Consider the following 18,941-nt stretch of genomic DNA (forward strand, 5'->3'; position numbering starts at 1 on the left):
GGGCCAAGTGGGCCATTCGGCCTCTTGAGCCTGTTCTGTCATTCAGTGAGATCACGGCTGATCTGCGTTTTAACTCTACCTACTACCTCGGCTCTATATCCTTTAATACCTTGGTCTAGAGCAGGTGGTGGTGGCATAACAGTATTGTCACTCTACTGGTAATCCAGGAACCTAGCTTAATGGGACCTGGGTTTAAATCCCTCAATGCCTGATGGTGACATTTGAATTCAATAAAAATCTGGAATTAAAGTCTAACGATAACCCTGAAACCATTGCTGATTGTTGCAAAATCCCACCTGATGCACTAATTCCCTTTAGGGAAGGGAATCTACCCATCTGGTCCGATTGACATGCGACACCAGACCCACAGCAATGTGGTTGACTCAAACAGCATAGTAAGCCACTCAGTCCAAGGACCGAGGCAATTAGGGTGAGGTAATATATGCTGACCCAGGAGCAACACCATATTCCATGCATAAGTGTATAAAAATCTATTGATCTCAAATGCACAATTGTTAATTGAGATAGAATCTATTCCTTTTTGTTCCAGAGAGTTCACCACATCTCCCATGCTTTGTATGAACAAGCGTTTACGAATCTCTCTCCTGATGACCTGCCTCTGTTTTTGAGGCTATGTTCCCTTGTCCTGGACTTGCCCCATCTCCAGAGAGAGTTTCTTTCTATTTCGCCTGTGAATTCTTCTCAAAGTTTTAAATGCTTCAAACCAGTAATACAAGCCTTCTTTATGTAATCCATGCTTGTGGTCTAAACCTTCCAGTCTTGTAGTTCTGGATTCCATCCAAGGCCAATACATCTTTTCTCAGGTGCAGTTCCTCGAACTATACACGGCACTCCAGATGTAGTCTAACCAGACTCCTGGATAGCGGTAGTATAACTTCCTCTCCTTTGTATTCCAGCCATATTGTTATAAAGCCAAACATGCCAGTCACCTTTTTGATTAGTTTTGTGTCCGGTGACATTTCAGTGATCTGTACGCAAGTACCATTGGACCACCACTGTTTGTGGCTTTTCACCAGACATGACACTATCAACCAGCAAAGAGCAATGATGCTTTGCCTCCTTCGTATCAGATCACCATTGTTTTCATATTGTTCTTTGACTGCTTGCCCTGGGACACTGCTGCCCCAGGTCGAAGAGTTGGTGGCTTTGTCACAGGAAGTGACTTGCCGAATTGGAATCTGAACTAAAATATAAAAAGGGAGGTGATGGTCTAGTGGTATTATTGCTAGACTACTATTCTAGAAACTCAGCTAATGTCCTGGAGACCCCGTTCAAATCCCGCCACGGCATATGCTGGAATTTGAATTTAATTTAAAAAATCTGGAATTAAGAATCTACTGATGACCATGAAACCATTGTTGATTGGCGAAAAAACCCATCTAGTTCGCTAATATCCTTTAGGGAAGGAAATCTGCTGTCCTTACCTGGTCTGGCCTACGTGTGACTCCAGAGCCACAGCAACGTGGTTGACTCTTAATTGTCCTCCAAGGACAACCAGGGGTGGGCAATAAATGCTGACCAGCCAGTGAAACTCATATCCCACAAATGAATAAAAAAGATAAAAGCACAATCCAAGAAAATGGGCAGTATGGTGGCACAGTGGTTAGCATTGCTGTCTCACAGAAACCTGGGTTCGATTCCTAACTTGGGTGACTGTTTGTGTGGAGTTTGCACATTCTCCCCATTCTGCGTGGATTTCTTCCAGGTGTTCCGGTTTCCTCCCACAGTCCAAAGATGTGTGGGTTAGGTGGATTGGCCATGCTAAATTGAGCCTTATTGTCAGGGGGATATGGGGATAGGGCCTGATTGTGGTTGGTGTAGACCTGATGGGCCAAATGGCCTCCTTCCGCACTGTAGGATTCTATGATTCTATGAAAATGGTTCTGTGCCTACTAAAGACCAATCAGAGCATTAGTTATGACTCAGCTATTGACCAATCTTCAATTGACTCTCTTGTCTGCTGCCACAAGTCAATGTTGCAGTTACACTACCATTTTTGCTTCAGCAGAAAGTGGTTCCAAAGGTGCATCATCGCACTGCCATGATATAATTCACAGCCATGCCAATGATCAGGTTCCTGGGTGAAGTAAGATACGTTTTCTAGCAGGGGTAGTTGGGTGCTGCTTTGGGGTTTGTAACTGAATGCAGTATACTCCCAGGTTGGTCCAAAGCACATTTTAGAAGTGCCCAGGCAATCCATTGAAACCTCTGGGCATTTTCATAATTTAATTTGGAACTTAAAAAGGTACAAGATTGCCAAACAGTTGGCAGACCTCTCATGCATTAAAAATGAACCACCCAAGGAGCAAAGCTCTGCACATCTCTTTAAGTTCACACTCATGGAGCTCTTTGTGGTGAAGTGGTGTTGTCCACAGTGAAGCTTTGTTGTGCTGGGTGAACACCACAGTGTCTCATGACCAGTAGCTATGTGGCTTCATTGTGGTCTCAAAGAAAGGCTGGAGGCACTAGAAAGCATGGAGGAAGAGCAAGAATGAAATAACTGAGACCAAAGGAAAAGGCAGCAGCCAGAATTGTTCAGCTATCTACGTGACTCCCCTTCCTTTCTCTAATGTGTGTGCTTGCTACATGCATTACTGAGGAAACCGCAGAGGCATCAGGTTGAAGTGTTTAATGGAATATTTTCTTCCAATTGGACAAAATCTCCCTCTTTGTGCTGAGGTCCTGCCCAGGTCAAGGGCTTGCAGACAAATTTAGTCTGCACAGTTTCCTTTACCAGTGAACCACAGAAGATGAAAATGTGTCCAGGGATCCAGTCCAACTCCTGTTAACCACTTTTTCAGCTGTTACAAGTTCAAGAACATTGAGGGGGAGAAAAACTGACAGTAGTTTTTAAGGTGAACTTGTGTCGTATCCTCAAAACAACCAATAGAATGTTTTTATTGATTGGTTCAGATTGGGTTACAAGCTTTTCAGTGTTTGCTTATTAGTTCATCGTTCACTTCATTTAAGCTGAGCAGCAAGTGCTAAATGAAAACAAGCCACTCGCGGAAAGGTAGGAAGGCCCAGATTGAAGTGCAGATGCAGAAAATTTCAGTTGGTAATATGTGCAAAGTGAAACTTTGCCAAGTTACTGTAAATGGCTCATTATGTGAATCTGGCACAAGCTGCGTAGCCTCGCCAATGATTCCATTGCTCCCCAGCCATATTCCAGGTTGACACAGACTCTTCCCTACCTCGTCATTGTACTTAACCCCTGATCCAGCTTCCGAGTCCTAGCCTCACTATCACCAAGACTACCTTCCTTAACTTCTGTAAGTCCCTCACTTCTATCCCTCCCTCAGCCCATCTACTGCTCAAATTCTCACTTATGTCTTTTGGCACAGTCAAGCTTGATTTAATACCTTCTTGTCCAGCTTCCAATGTCCAGAAACCTGAGCTCATCCAAAACCATGCTGCCAATATCCTCTACTGCACAAGACTCCACACATCAATCACCCCTTCTTTGCTGACCTACATTAGCTCACGGTCTCCCAATGCCTAAAAGTTTGAATTCTCATCTTCATGTTTAAATCTCTTTATGGTCTCACTTTCTCCATCCTCTTCCAGCCCTACGACCCACTGAGAACTCTATGTTGCTCCAATGTTGATCCTGTGTCCATCTCTCCAGCCCTTCTCTCCATAATCTCACTGAAATGTATAAAGTTCTGGACAGACTGGATACGGGGATGTTGTTTCCTCTAACCGGGGGCGAGGGGAAGGAAAGGTTGGTTCTAGAGCAATGGGTCACAGCCTCAGGATGTGGAGTAGGCCTGTTAGGACTGAGATGAGGAAAACCTTCTTCAGTCAGAGGGTGGTGAACCTGTCTTCTGCCACAGAAGACCATGTAGGCCAAGTCACTGAATATATCTGAGAAGGAAGTAAGTGGATTTCTAAACACTAAAAGCATATAGGGGTTTGGGGAAAGAATGAGATGACGATGTTGGGGTAAAGGATCAGCCATGATCATACTGAATGGCGGAGCAGGCTTGAGGGGCTGAGTGGCCTTCTTCAGTTTCTATTCTCCATGTTTTGATAAGTAGCCATAATGTCAGCTGTCCAGGTTTCATTCAGTTGAACTCCTTCCCTAGCTCTCTTCACCTCCTCCTCTTTTAAGATCCTTTGCTCTGACCAAGCGTTTGACTTCCTCTCCTAGCTTCCCCTTCTTTGATTGGGCATCTGGTTTAGTCCGAGAGAAAAAAATCTTCAGAGGAGCACCAAGTTCAAGTTGCTACATCAATGCAAGTTGTTGTTATTTGTGTGAAATCATCTCTTGGTTCAGAGCTGTGGGAATATTCTGAAAAATCATTGCATGAATACTGGACATGTGGAAACCTGATTGTCCAGCAGCTTGGAGCTTTAGAAGTTCATGTTACACGGCTTTCGTTTGGGATTCCACAGTCCATGCTTGGCTCCTTTGATCAACATGTGATCATTTTTGAGAGTTGTGAGTCAGCTTTCTAATTGTACAGTTCCCTTGTAACCCTCATCTCTCTTTAACAAGGAATGTTGCACAGTTTAACAAATCCAGTTGTTCCATGGTCAAATGTAACAAAATCCAGCTGCAGCTGATGCAATACTGAGGAAAGAAAGATTTGCATTTATATTGCGTTTTTCATGACATCAAACATCTTGGAACGCTCCACAACCAATGAATTACTTTTTAAGTGCAGACTCTATCATAATGTAGGAAATGACTCATCTGACGAAAGGGCAGAAAGCTAATGGCTTTTGCTACCAAATAAACCTGTTGGATTTTAACCTTATGTTGTGAGACTTCTTACTGTAATGTAGGAAATGCAGCAGCCAATTTATACGCAGCAAGCTCCCACAAACAGTAATGTGAGAAATAACTATTTTTGTCCTGCTGATTGGAGGGGGGTAGAGCCACAACACCAGAAAGAACTCCCCTGCTCTTCTTCCAAGAAGTCCCAAGGAATCTGGTTACCCACTCTTTTTCTTTATTCGTTCATGGGATCTGGGCATCACTGCCTGGGCCAACATCTATTTCCCATCCTTCATTACCCTTGAACTTCTTACGCCATTTCAGAGGGCATTTTAAGAGTCAGTGCTGTGGGTCTGGAGTCACATGTAGGTCAGACCAGGTAAGGATGGCAGATTTCCTTCCCTAAAGGACATTAGTGAACAAATGGGTTTTTATGACAATTGGCAATGCTTTCATGGTCATCATCAGACTTTTAATTCCAGATTTTTATTGAATTCAAACTTCACCATCTGCCATGGCGGGATTTGAACCTAGATTCCCAGATTACCCAGGATCTCTGGATTAGTAATCTAGTGACAATACCACTGTGCCACCACCTCCCCACAAGTGTGCAAGCATAGCCTCTGTTTAACATTTCATCCAAAAGACAACACCTCTAACAGTGCAGCATTCCCTCCGTACTGCTTTGGAGCATTGGCTTTGCCTTTTATGCTCAAATCTCTGCAGTGCCAGAAACTAGTGAATAAGAGGTGAAAGTCTGACCAACTCAACAATGTGAAGTCACCCGATCTACCCTATAAGGATGGTTTGTGAACTATAAATGTAGTCCAAATAATTTGGATGTTTTCCCCATCGACATTAATGAGGAATGAATTCCCTCAACCGTTATAAAGAAAGAATAAGCTATTGACCCTGTGCCATGCACTGGAAAGCTCCCTTCTTCCCTTATTGCATTACCCAACTTTTCCTGCTAAAAGTTCAGAGCCAAATCATTCCCAAACCATTGCCAATTCCATTGAGGAACATAGAAGTAGCCTGGGATAATTCACACTTCACTTCTCCCTCTCTTACCGCTACAATTGTCCCGTATTTGTTCAATTTTCACCAATAAAAGTGAAGCAGATGCAATAATATGACAAAGGGGCTAAAATATAGGCAAGTTGTGAAAACTGAGAACACTAGGTGTACACAAAGGAAGCACAAGGCGCCGCCACAAAACATTAAAAACACAAAGGGTGGGGTTTTCCAGCTGTACCGCCCCAAAATCCAGAAAATCTATGGTCAACGGACATTTGCATAGTCTGTGTCCCACCCGCTATGATCCCCATGGCAAGTGGGCCAAAAAAATTCTGCCTGAAATGTTTTAGGGATCAATTATGTAAGCTTAAATTCTGAGGATGAAAATCATTTGACATCAAACCCACGGATCACTCTTCTCACATAAAAACTACTGAAATCATGGAATATAATTCCCAAGGTACGATAAAGACAATTTTCATGTTCCCAACAGTTAATCGCTCAATCTCCTGTCGTCTGGATCACCTGACTTTCTGTCACTTCCCAGTGGCCTCCTGACTGGAATAAGCAGGGGATTGCCTGCTGGTATTTAAACTCTGGCCTTGTTTCTGGAGCAACAGACCACCTTATGGTTCTTCAGGACCACTTTGGATTGGGTCAGGGATACTACTTTACCTTGGGAGCTGTATGAGTCCATAGAGTGCACTGTGCTGATATTCACCAAGTCAGACTAGCAAAATACTGTTTTCCTTGGGGGTGATGGATCAGGTTCAGGACTAGCTAGGTCAAGGAGAAAGAGACAGCTTTGGATGCTGCCTGGGTTAGAGACAGGGTCAAGAAGTAGGAGAAGGCCTCCATGGAGCAGCCCAATGTTAATATACCTCAGGCAAGTGGAAAACACTACCAAAGATCAGGAGCCTTGGAGACAAAATTCATAGAATCATAGAAACTCTACAGTGCAGAAAGAGCCCATCTGGCTCATTGAGTCTGCACCGACCACAATCCCTATCCCCATATCCCGACATATTTACCCGCTAATCCCTCTAACCTACGCACCTCAGGACACCAAGGAGCAATTTTAACATGGTCAATCAACCTAGCCCGCACATCTTTGGACTGTGGGAGGAAACCGGAGCACCCGGAGGAAACCCACGCAGACGCGAGGAGAATGTGCAAACTCCACACAGACAGTGACCCAAGCTGGGAATTGAACCCAGGTCACTGGAGCTGTGAAGCAGCAGTGCTAACCATTAGGAGGGAAGCATAATATTTAAGTTTCACACTGAATGAACATGATAGAATTATTTGAAAATTAAGTGCTTCCATGCGCAAGATATTAAAAAAGTCAGTTAAAAAATCTAATTCAAATGGGGTGGGACTTTTCATGCGCTCCTGCATCTTGTTTTGCAGTGGCAGAAATGACCCACCATTGCCCAGCGATGGGATCTTCAGTCCTGCTTCTGTTGATGAGTTTTCTCATTGTTCACACCCTCTGCCACTGGGGAACCCGTGACTGGGCGTGCAGTGTTGGTGGGATGGGTAGACCCCACCGGTGGGAACAGCTGAAAAGTTTCAGGCATAGTGTTTAACCACATCATCAGGATATCCCATTCCATCCAATGCAGCATAGAATCCCCATTGTGCAGAATGGGGCCATTTGGCCCATGGAACGTGCTCCCACGACAATCATGCTCAAGCCCTATCCCCATAGCCCCACATATTTACCCTCTAGTCCCTCTGACACTGAGGGGAAATTTAAAATGGCCAATCAACTTAACTTGCACATCTTTGGATTGTGGAAGAAACCGGAGCACCCAAAGGAAATTCACGCAGGGAGAACGTGCAAGTTCCACACAGACAGTGACCTGAGGCCGGAATCAAACCCGGTTCCCTGGCGCTGTGAGGCAGCAGTGCTAACCACTGTACCACCATGCTGCAGTAGTCAATTCGCACTTAGCTTGGTCCCACAAAAAGCAATAATGGACAAGTACGCAGGGAGATTTACTACCAAACTTCTGAGAGGAATTAGGATGTTTCATTCTAAAGTTGCTGCTTCATTAGCGGACACATCACTGTGTTATAAAGTCAAACCTTGTGACAGGTAAGGCAGTAAAAATCTTAACTCATTCAGATTACGCGCACGAGACAAATAGATTTGTTGCATCATCAGGCCTATTAACAGCTTTTTTTTAATGCCTTCTCACATCGCTGTGAACAGCAATTTCTGTGTTTCACTGTGTGGTCTGTGAGGTAACTATTTTACTAACAAAACTCTCTGCTGGATGCATATGTCGTACTGAAGTTCAGAAAACAGCTTGCATGAACCGTTCTTTAATTAGAAGGATTTGTACCCAAAACGCAATGCCTGCCCATCAGAATAGACAAAGGCTGTTCCTGCTCCACAGTTTCAGCCTTCCAAAACGTCCCCCCCCAGAAAAAGCCCAGAGGTCAGACTTACCGTGTAGAATAATCATTCAACTTTGTGTCAAAACCTGGCTTGAATAGGGTTAAGAGGAGGCCCGGCAAACAAGGAGAAGGATATTACGCACAGCAGGAACATCCTGGATGCTCAGTCACCAGGGTTAGACCTTGACAAAAGCAATTGACCGTCAAAGGGAAGGGCAGCATATGAATGGGGAAACAGATTTCGACTGGTGGGCAATGATCTCAAGCAATAGGGGCATTTGCTACTCTCACCAAAGCCCAGATCTGAAGAAACTAGCTTCAGGAAGGAAAGACATAAGGAAAGATGGTTTATAGAATAATCTTTGATAAGTAAATTACCCATTCAACTAAACACTTCTGTGTTGGAAACAGTTGTCCCCACCATATTAGTACATCTGCTAACATAGTGAATCAGCACAAAAGTCTAACTTGGGATCTGCGCTTAATGATCTCCCAAGGTGGAAAACTGTTCAAGTTTTTCACTCTCATGGTCTGTGACCTCTTTGGGGTGGAATTTAGCCGGCATGTCTGCCCGAGTTTCATCCGATCCCATGCGAGGCCAACGGAGAATGCCGTTCTCTGAGCCTTGCCCGTCCCTGGAATCGAGGTGGGTGTGCCGGTAAAATGCTGGCCCTTATTTACAACGGAACAGCACTTGATCACTTGCAGCTATGCATCAGTAGGAAGATCGGGACTGACAAATGCTGCAAGAAGAGCTGTACCTCATCATCCGAGACTGCAAAACTTTCCTCTCCTGCTACCTCGTATTCTCAACGCTTAACTCAACAATAAATTGTTACTGTCATCTCCCTCAACAGCCAGTCACACCATGGAAAATAATAATTTTTAATTTAAGACAGGTAAGGCTGACTTCTAACTGAAACCGCACAACTCGCTGAAGTCATTTCTGAGCAAACCAAAATTGTCCTGCAAATTAATGAATTTCCATTTTATGATACAACGTGCTTGGTACAAAGTAATGCCTAAAACAATGTTTCTGCCGGTACTGAAATTAGCAAGGTTTCCCCACACACAAATACTGAGGTTATCTTACGGGAAAAGAGCCTTGCATTCCAACTGCTGCTAATAAAGAGATATGGAAAATGCATATTGGCCGGAACTTTGGGCCCTTTACGCCCCACCGCCACTGCAAAAAGGGATGGAGAATTTGAGGCTCAGCCAAATCTCCGTTCACTGCAGTGGGACCAGAAAATCCCGCGGCGTGAACAGCCGGAAAATCCCACCCATTATCACCGCTGGAATTTATGATCCTATCCAGTGGTGAAGTAGTGCCATATGCTGCACATTTATAATTTCATTACTCACCAGCCTTATTTATAATAACATTCCTTCCTGTGCTGTACACATGATAATAAGAAATTAAAGCTGAAAAGGGCATTAAATAAAGTTTATTTATTATTCACAAGTAGGCTTACATTAACACTACAATGAAGTTACTCTGAAAATATGCCAGTCGCTGCACTTCGGTGCTTGTTTTGGGTACGCTGAGGGAGAATCTAACATGGCCAGTGCACCTAACCAGTGGACTATGGGAGGAAACAGTAGCACCTGGAGGAAACCCGCACAGACACAGGGGGAATGTGCAGGCTCCGCACAGACAATGTGGCACGGTGGCACAGTGATTAGCACTGCTGCCTCACAGCGCCAGGGACCCGGGTTCAATTCCAGTCTTGGGTGACTGCCTGTGTGCAGTTTGCACTTTCTCTCCGTGTCTGCATGGGTTTCCTCTGGGTGCTCTGGTTTCCTCCCACAGTTCAAAGATGCGCAAATTAGGTTGATTGGCTATGCTAAATTAACCCTAGTGTTGGGGGATTAGCAAGATAAATATGAAGGGCTACGGAGGTAGGACTTGGGTGGGATTGTAGTCGGTGCAGGCTCAATGGGCTGAATGGCCTCCTTCTGCACTGTCGGGATTCTATGACAGTGACCCAAGCTAGGAATTGAATCCGGGTCCCTAGCGCTATGAGGCAACAGTGCTAATCACTGCACCACTGTGCGCTGTTCTTCCAGATTTATATTTCCCAATTGTTGAATGCTCCATCTCTAAAGCTTGGTCAGCTTGGATAGAGTGTGGTTAAGTGAACAAAGATTGATTTCTTTCATTGGCGTTGCGTTACTAGATATCCTTTGGCCTGATGACATCTCAGTTATTTCAATTAAACTGCTCATATTATCATCAGTGTGTAATTCGAACCAAATATCTTCAGTCTCTAACTCAGAACTAATTCTGGCTTTTTTTACATTCACATAGGATGCACACAATTACATGTCAAAACATATCAAACAGCATAGTCATAGATTTCATGTAGTGGACAGTATTCCCAAAATCGAAGAAAGGATTTTGCAAATAAACAGGGTATTGTTGTTGAGATAGATGCAGAACTTAATGCTCCGCCAGAGGTTAGTTGGAGGTTGGTTTGTTGGGGGAAGGGAGAGTACTATATAAGTGGTCAGGAGAAGTGCAGGTTGGAGGCCCAGCCTCTCCCTGACCTTCCCTCTGATTAGGTTCAAAGTCACTTACTGTCAGCAAGGTTTTGATATGAAATTGGCCACTGTACAACAACAATTTTTTTTATAAAGTTGATTTGATTGGGTAAGAAACACAACAGGAGATCCTGAGACACATATAAAGCATTGTCACAATGGATTATTTCCTCTTTGTTTGAATAATGACTTTGTTTCTACTTTGGTAGAAGTTGCTGCAGATTGATGTATGAACCTGTGCTCCCAACATGGACATCCTAGGCCACAATTTTTTGCAATTGTTTCAATAGTAAAGCCACAGCAGCTATTTTTCTCCATTTTCTAATATTCTCATCATCAGAAAGGTTTGAGTAGTTAATAGTAATCAAAGCATACTCCTACATTATCCTTTACATTCATTAAAGGAGATCTAATTAAATCATAAGGATGGCACTTCAAAGCAAAGACTGGAATAATGTTTTGAATTGGGACCCTACCACTTTTTGTCAATTTCCATTACTTTTGCAGACCTGGGAGCAGACATGCCAACTGTGATTGAGGTGGCACGATGGCACAGTGGTTAGCACTGCTGCCTCATAGCGCCAGGGGCCTGTGTTCGATTCCAGGCTTGGGTCACTGTCTGTGTGGAGTCTGCACATTGTCCCCCTCTGTGCATGGGTTTCCTCCGGGTGCTCCGATTTCCTCCCACAGTCTGAAAGACGTGCTGATTAGATGCATTGGCCATGCTAAATTCTCTCTCAGTGTACCCAAACAGGCGCTGGAGTGCGGCAGCTAGAGGATTTTCACAATAACTTCATTACTAATGTATATTAGTGTAGGTCTATTAATGTAATTAGTAACGTAATATTAATGTAAGTCTACTTGTGATGAATAAATAAACTTAAATGTGTTCCTAGAGATTTCATCATGTGCTGTGCCTCCAGCCATTTGCTGGCGCACCACATTTCTTTGCCAACTGGAAAGCAAAAAGATTCATTAGCAAACTGGATGATGCTACCTTCAATATCTTTCTATCTGGTAATGAGAAATAATCAAAATAAATGACAGACAAAATGGGTTGTACAGTGGCACAGTGATTAGCACTGCTGCGCCAGGGACCCTGGTTTGAATCCAGCCTTGGTCACTGTGTGTTTGCACTTTATCCCTGTTTCTGCGTGGGTTTCCTGTGGGTGCTCTGGTTTCCTCCCACAGTCCAAAGATGTGTGGGTTAGATTGATTGGCCATGCTAAAATTGATCCCAGTGTCAGGTAGATAAGCACGGTAAATGTATGGGGTTATGGGAATAGGGCCTGGATGGGATTGTGGTTGGTACAGACTCAATGGGCCGAATGACCTCCTTCTGTATTGTAGGGATTTTATGGGAAACACTGCTAACATTTTGTAAGGTCCCTATGGGGTGCATACAGCAGTGTCAGTTGCTGGCGACTCCAGGCCAATCCTGGAGGATTGGTAACCTGGGATGCAGAAAGTGAGCTTTCTTTTCTAAACTGGTTTGCAAGAAATTGAAACCGTTTATCTTATTTGTGAAGAGTCTGATGTGCAGGAAATCACTGAGTTCCATTTAAATGGCACACTGTACGTTGCTGGTAGGATTTATGCGACTAAACTGTGAGAGCAATAAAACAGCAGGAATTATGAGAAATACCTGTATACATTTCCAATATATTGTATCGCTATGAAAACAGGATAGGATGATTCAGTCAGCCTGTGAAAAATCTCATGGCATCGTTTTCAGCGCAGTCTGAATGAGCCAAAACACTATCCTGTTTCAACCATATGGATTACATTGTCAGTTATATTGTTCTAGATACATGTGTGCTAGGTAACAGAAAGCTTTTGCAGTACTTGTGTTACACAGTATAAAACTGAGGTATGGGTAATCGACTTCAATGCAGAGTTAAAATACCACGATTTCTACTGATTAAAACCAATCGGAATGGATGCACTCAAACAGGCCAAAGGCCTTTGGTGTCACATTACCACGCTCATATGATTCTTTATATCCGCAAACGCAAAGAAATGGTTGTGAACAATAACCTGTTCATTGTTGTGGAAAGTAGTTCAGCCCATATCTGTTCTACTATGTTTATACATGCACAATGCATACACACACACGCCACGGTGCACACAAATATTCCACAACAATGCACAAGCACTTCGCCACATACAACACAATGCACAAAATATGCAACCCAATAAACACCCAACAGAGCTCACTGGCCAGTTAACAAGAGTTGTAACCCCAGTTGATTTGTTCTCTTCTCCCCAGACTGACGTTACGAATGCCTATTAAAATATTCCCAACAGTATTCCTGAATCAGATGGTTTGTTATGATTTGGGACGGTTTGATATGACATTGGTTGGAATTTCACACCCCATTACTGCTGCCAGAGAATTTGGTGTGCAGCCAGATCTCTATTCACTGCAATGGGATGGGAGAATCCCGCTGGCATGAACAGCCACCCATTATGTAAAAAAAAAAGCAGAAAATGTTCCACGTCTCATCTTGAAATACTCACAGAAACACATGATGCGGAGATGCAGGTGTTGGACTGAGGTGGGCACAGTCAGAAGTCTCGCCTGAATAGCGTTCTGAAAGCTCGTGATACCAAATGAATCTGCTGGACTTTTACCTGGTGTTGTGAGTCTTCTCACTGTGCCCACAAAAATACAGGGTGGGATTCTTTGGTCTCCCTGTGGCATGTTTCTCATTGCAAAAGGTAGCATGCTGTTGGCCAGCAGAGGGGATCATTTGGTTCCACTGCTGTCAACGGGAAACCCATGGTGGGTGTGTGTTGTCATCAGGACCAGAACATCCCACCAGCCTGAACATCAAGAAAGTTCTGGTCATAGTTTTAACATGTTCTGGAAGTGGGCTTGCTATGTATGTTGCGGCATGCACGTTTAAAAGAACAGTCAGGTGACCAGAGACTCAAGCTTCACCCTGGGCGGAGCTTGCCCAGCCAGTCTTGTGCTGACTGTGCTAGGACAAAGATGTGTTATTGAACAGTTCCAGTTAGATTACTACCATTGACCTGATGACCTAGTCTCTATATTAGATCTCAAACCTAACAGGGCTGAACCTGACTACAGAATATCAAACATAATTTCTACCATTGCAGGATTCTTTGCTCCAACATGCAGGCCTCCCACAAAAAAAATTCTTGAATCAAAATATTCTATTCAACTAATTTGTCAATGAATATTCAGGGGGTAGTAATGATGAGAATACACAAGTACTTTCTAAAGCTTTTCCCTGATCTTATGTTACTTTTCTAACCCTTGTAAAATGATCTTCATTGGTAGGTGTAATGACTTTAATGAGGCCCAAAATGTGGATCTCTTAGAATACAAGGTCTTTGATTAAGGACCATTTACAGGTCCAGGCAGAGGGCAATTGAGGGGACTGTCTGCCCCTCTACCGCAGCTATATTCGCAGCTGGATGTCCCTGGGGAGGGAACGCATGCGGTGTCTGAGGGCAGAGTTGAAGTCTTCTGTGCCCACTGGGCACCGCAGGGACTGGGGTGTATTATTGACACCTTTAATCACATTTTAATTCAACGTTTTAAGTTTCCTTTCCGCTTTGTTTTTTGTTTAGGGTGGTTCCCCTCCTTTTAGGGAGCTGTCCCTTTTTAGTTGGTTTGATTTTATTTATATGGTTTAACACGAAAAGATATCCCTGATTAAGGCAGTAATGACTAGTCTAATCAGGGAACCATGCCTGTGTATATAGTGCAGAGTGTCAGGGTTACTGGCACTCAGGTTTTCACTCAGTATGAGGAAGTACCTGTTGCTTGCTATGTAAGTTTTGGTGAAGGGACACCAGCCTTGGAGGAGATATTTCAGTGGGGTGGATTGTCTGTTTCTCCCCCTGCTCACAGTAATTTTCCCTGACCTGTGAACTCTGACCTACCCGCGTCACAAGACATTGTCCGAATTTTTCAGATTTCATAGGAGGAGCTATTTCTCTCCTTGATCTTTGCAACCTATAATTGGTTTTATAACCTGTGACTACATTGGCCCAAATTTCCCAATGACAACAAAACTGTTGACGTTCACTGCCATTACCCTTCAGAAAGTGACAGCAACTTCTGGAGGTTTAACATGGAAATCCAGAGGTTGCTCTCAGTGTTTCCATTCTTCCTCAGGGGGTGTGCTGATGAAGCAACACTGCCTCACCCTCACCCTCCCCTCCACCCCTGTAGAAGGCAATCAATTAGAAATCTTCAAACTGGTGACTTTTTTCCATTCTTAGTATCATTGTCAAAAACCCTTGAAAAAGATACGCCATTTTGAGTGAGGTGCAATTGTTACCTCACTCGTAGTAGGTTTGTAATTACTGCCGTACAGCCTCACTGGCCCTGAAAGAGTATTTTTTGAAAGCCAAATTTCTCTATTATCATAAAATAGATTAGAAACATGAAAGAACTTTTAAATGTTTCTGATATTTCTGTTTCTACCTTAATCTCGTGAGCTCCCTTCCCCCACTTGTAAAGTACAACAGTTGGCAAGCCCAGCGTCTCCTGACTATCTCTGAGCTATCTCTCGTAGCACAGTAGGTCAGCGGGCATTGAAATTAGCCTGCTATTTTTAAGTAATTAAGGAAGGTTAATAAGCCAATTAACCCAGATGACATGCTGCCCGTGCAATAATACAATTTTTCAAGCAAGCCATTTAAAAGGCAGAAGGAATCCCGGGGGGTGGGGGGGCGCGGGGGTAGGGGGCAGTATGCTACAGGGGCACTGCACTGTCCCAAAAGGATGATACACCCTTCTTTTGTTCCTTCTCACCTGGCCTCCAAAACCCACCCTTCTACCTCCCCCTCCATCCCCGCACCCGCACCCGCACCCGCCCCCCCCCCCCCCCCCCCCCACCCCCCAGCCTCCAAAACCCACTCTTCCACCACCTCCCACCGTCCCAAAAGATTGCTGGGTCCCTTCCCACCCTTTAGTCACAGGAATACCTCACCCCAGATGGCATTGCTCTTCCTTGCTGAATTTGGCTGGGACTGTTTGTGCTGTGGACCAATCAGGCTGACTGGCAGCTCTTGAGGGCTGAGCTCACTCCCACTCTTTGCTCACTGGGCTGTGTTGGGTATTGGCCTACGCTTGAAAACTGGGGGAGCATCGGCATTTCCCCTGCCACCTCCCCTTTCCCATGAAATCCGCCCCCATGTGTACGTCCCAATCATATATTTCAACATCTGCAAAATTAAAATTTTAAATATGAAAGAATTTGGTGGTCTTAACTTCCTGGTTTGCTGTCTGTGAGAATACATCAATGTGATTGGCTGCTTAACATCCTTGATGACATCGCTGTTGCTGGAAGTCTTGAGATCTGCTTGACTTTGAGCCAGACACGACCTGACGTTAGGAAAGAGGAAACCTGTACTGCAGAGATCGTTTGACCTTCGCAGCAACTTTCTTTGAGGTCAACAGTGAGGATCAATGCTTCATTACTGACCACAGAATCTAGTCCATTGTCTACACAACATATTTTATGTCGGGAACAAACTGGATCATAACAAAAATGGCACTGACTACAATTAAGCAACTATTCGTTTTCACCTAAAACAAGAAAGTAAACCATTTGATGCAGTCACCAAATTCTTAATTGCAATCTAGTTGATCTTGAACTACAAGTTGTGTTAAATTCTTACTTGAAAGGTCTCCTGTTTTTGTGTGTAATCTGCGAATGTGAGACACCTGCCGGCCACCATCCAAAGCTTCCAGGAAATTTCCAGTCTCTGAAATAAAACAAAAGATAAGTTTTAACATCCAAATGCCTCCCTTCAGAACTGGCAAGCTTTAAAGTTCAAATTAAAGTGAACAATATTAAGTTTTTGTAGTGAAAAATACTACCTTTCACAAAACTGCCATGTTTAAACAGCATCAGATAAGTAAACTTAGACAAAGAAGTTGCACAGTGGGAATGTGTGTTTGGGACAGCACGATGGCACAGTGGTTAGCACTACTGCCTCACAGCGCCAGGGACCTGGGTTCAATTCCCGGCTTGGGTCATTCACTGTGCGGAGTTTGTACATTTTCCGCTTGTCTGCATGGGTTTGTTCTAGGTGCTCCTGTTTCCTCCCACAGTCCAAAGATGTGTGGGCTAGGTTGATTGACCATGCTAAATTGCTACTTAGTGTCAAGAGGGACTAGTAGGGTAAATATGTGTTGCTACGGGGATAGGAGTAGGGGGATTGTAGATGGCCTTCAATGGACCGAATGGCCTCCTTCTGCACTGTAAGGATGCTATGATTCAAGGCCTATCAGAACAGATGTGTCTATTGAATTAGATGCCAAATACTCCCAAGTGTCCAGGATACCCAACTGGAACAAGTGTCAGACCTGTTGAATCTGATAATAAATGGCTCAACGATCCAAATTTAGCAGGAGTTGAGTCGGTTGCCATCTAACCAGTGGGCCTTAAATGCATTTTTTAAACGCTAACCTCAATGTGGGGCCAGGAGGTGCTTCTCACCTCTGCAAGCCTAGACTTGTCACAATATTTCCCAACAACTCCTATACAATGGATAGCACAGTGTTTGGCACTGCTGCCTCACAGCACCAGGGACCCGAGTTCAATTCTGGCCTCGGGTGAATGTCTCTGGAGTGTGCACATTTCCCCACTATTGGGCTTAACACCCTGCCCAATATTCACTTCAACAGGATGCAAAGCCAGCACTGTACCTGAACTTGCCAGTTTCCTGCAGGGTGGTTTAGGTTAAAATTGCCTCCTAAATTATGCCCTCAGTCTGAAGTAATGAAGATCGTTGCTATAGTGATGATGTTGATGCGGCATCATAGAATGTAAAAAAAATTCAAGCGCGTATGTTTTCTCCTCAAAGGCTGGACAAATGCATATTTATCAGGGAAGGCACAAACACACCAATAGTGAAGGTTGATCACAATAGATGCTGTACAAACCTTTAATCAGAATTGCACATTTGAAAACTTAATACCCATAAAGTATGCTTTCCCATAAAATTGATGAAGTTTTGTCTTGAGATTGTTCTTTCCAAACTGTAGGCTATCAGGGGGTAGCCAAAAATGCCCTCAGTAATGCATTCAGGAATGAAGGATTTATCATATGAGGAGCGGTTGAGGAATCTGGGTCTATACAGAATGGAGTTTAGAAGGGTGAAGTGGGGGGGGGGGATCTAATTGAAATTTACAGAATACTGAACGGTCTAGATAGAGTGGAAGTGGAGAGGATGTTGCCATTCGTAGGAGAGACTAGAACTCGAGGGCACAACCTCAGAGTGAAGGGACACTCCTTTAAAACTGAGATAGGAGGAATTTATTCAGCCAGAGGGTGGTGAATCTGTGGAACTCAATGCCTCAAAAGACAGAGATATATAGGTTCTTGATCAATAAGGGGAGCAAGGGTTAGAGGGAAAAGGCAGGAGAATGAGGACGAGAATCACGTCTGATGTAATTGAATGGTGGAGCAGACTCGATGGGCCAAGTGGCCTAATTCTGCTCCTAAATCTTATGGTTTTATGGTCTATTTAAGAGCACAGAGCCAAATATCACAGAACATCTGTCAGCCACAACAAGTGACGGGAAGATGACAAGATGCAATCACCCTGCAGTATGCTACTATATATCCATCCCAACACAAATAAAGCAGCATTCAGACTGGCAGACATGCACCAACTTCAGAGCTGGTTAGACAGTGAAGATATAGAAAATGTAATATAACTCCCTGTGAGCCACTTGGCTCATCAAGGATTTTGACTTCAACTAGGGGCATTTCTTCAACATAGCTAAGACTTTCCACTTTTTTAGTCTTGAGTTATCCCAGAAATGATCCACATGTAGTGACTTTGTTATCAGGAACTGTATGTATATTGCACAGTTATCACAATACAAAGTGTAAGAAGGACCACGAAGTAGGTCTTGAAGACTTAATAATGGGAGCTCTTAATTGAAGGTGTGCGCAATTCCACTGTCAATTCTAGACTGACTCGCTGAGCTCCACCCAACTATCACCTGCACTCAAAGGGGCAGCACGCACCCCAACCTACATATAACAGAGTATGTAATGTAAACTGTAATTGTTAGCATAAAGATTCAATGATGCCTTGTTCAACCTGCCATCAGAACTCAGATGCCTTAAACCAGTCTCCTCCTCTCCCCTTTTCTGCAATACCTGGAGATTTGCACTCTGTTACAATGCTGAAATTGTGCGCAATCCCCAAGGTGTGAAAACACCAGTGTGTG

The 18,941-nt window shown here is 43.9% G+C and overlaps 1 protein-coding gene across 1 annotated transcript in view; it reads right to left on the reverse strand.

Annotated features, from left to right (window-relative positions):
- The window catches only part of emid1 (EMI domain containing 1), a 355,515-nt gene that overhangs the window by 144,959 nt on the left and 191,615 nt on the right, over nucleotides 1-18,941 (reverse strand). Inside the window, exon 4 of the mRNA XM_080208227.1 lies at nucleotides 16,373-16,459. Coding sequence (XP_080064353.1) covers nucleotides 16,373-16,459 — 87 coding nt within the window. The remainder of the gene's footprint in view (nucleotides 1-16,372; nucleotides 16,460-18,941) is intronic.

Source organism: Carcharhinus amblyrhynchos, chromosome 20 (genome assembly GCF_965287045.1).
Source record: "Carcharhinus amblyrhynchos chromosome 20, sCarAmb.v2.hapA, whole genome shotgun sequence".
Classification (NCBI taxonomy): domain Eukaryota; kingdom Metazoa; phylum Chordata; class Chondrichthyes; order Carcharhiniformes; family Carcharhinidae; genus Carcharhinus; species Carcharhinus amblyrhynchos.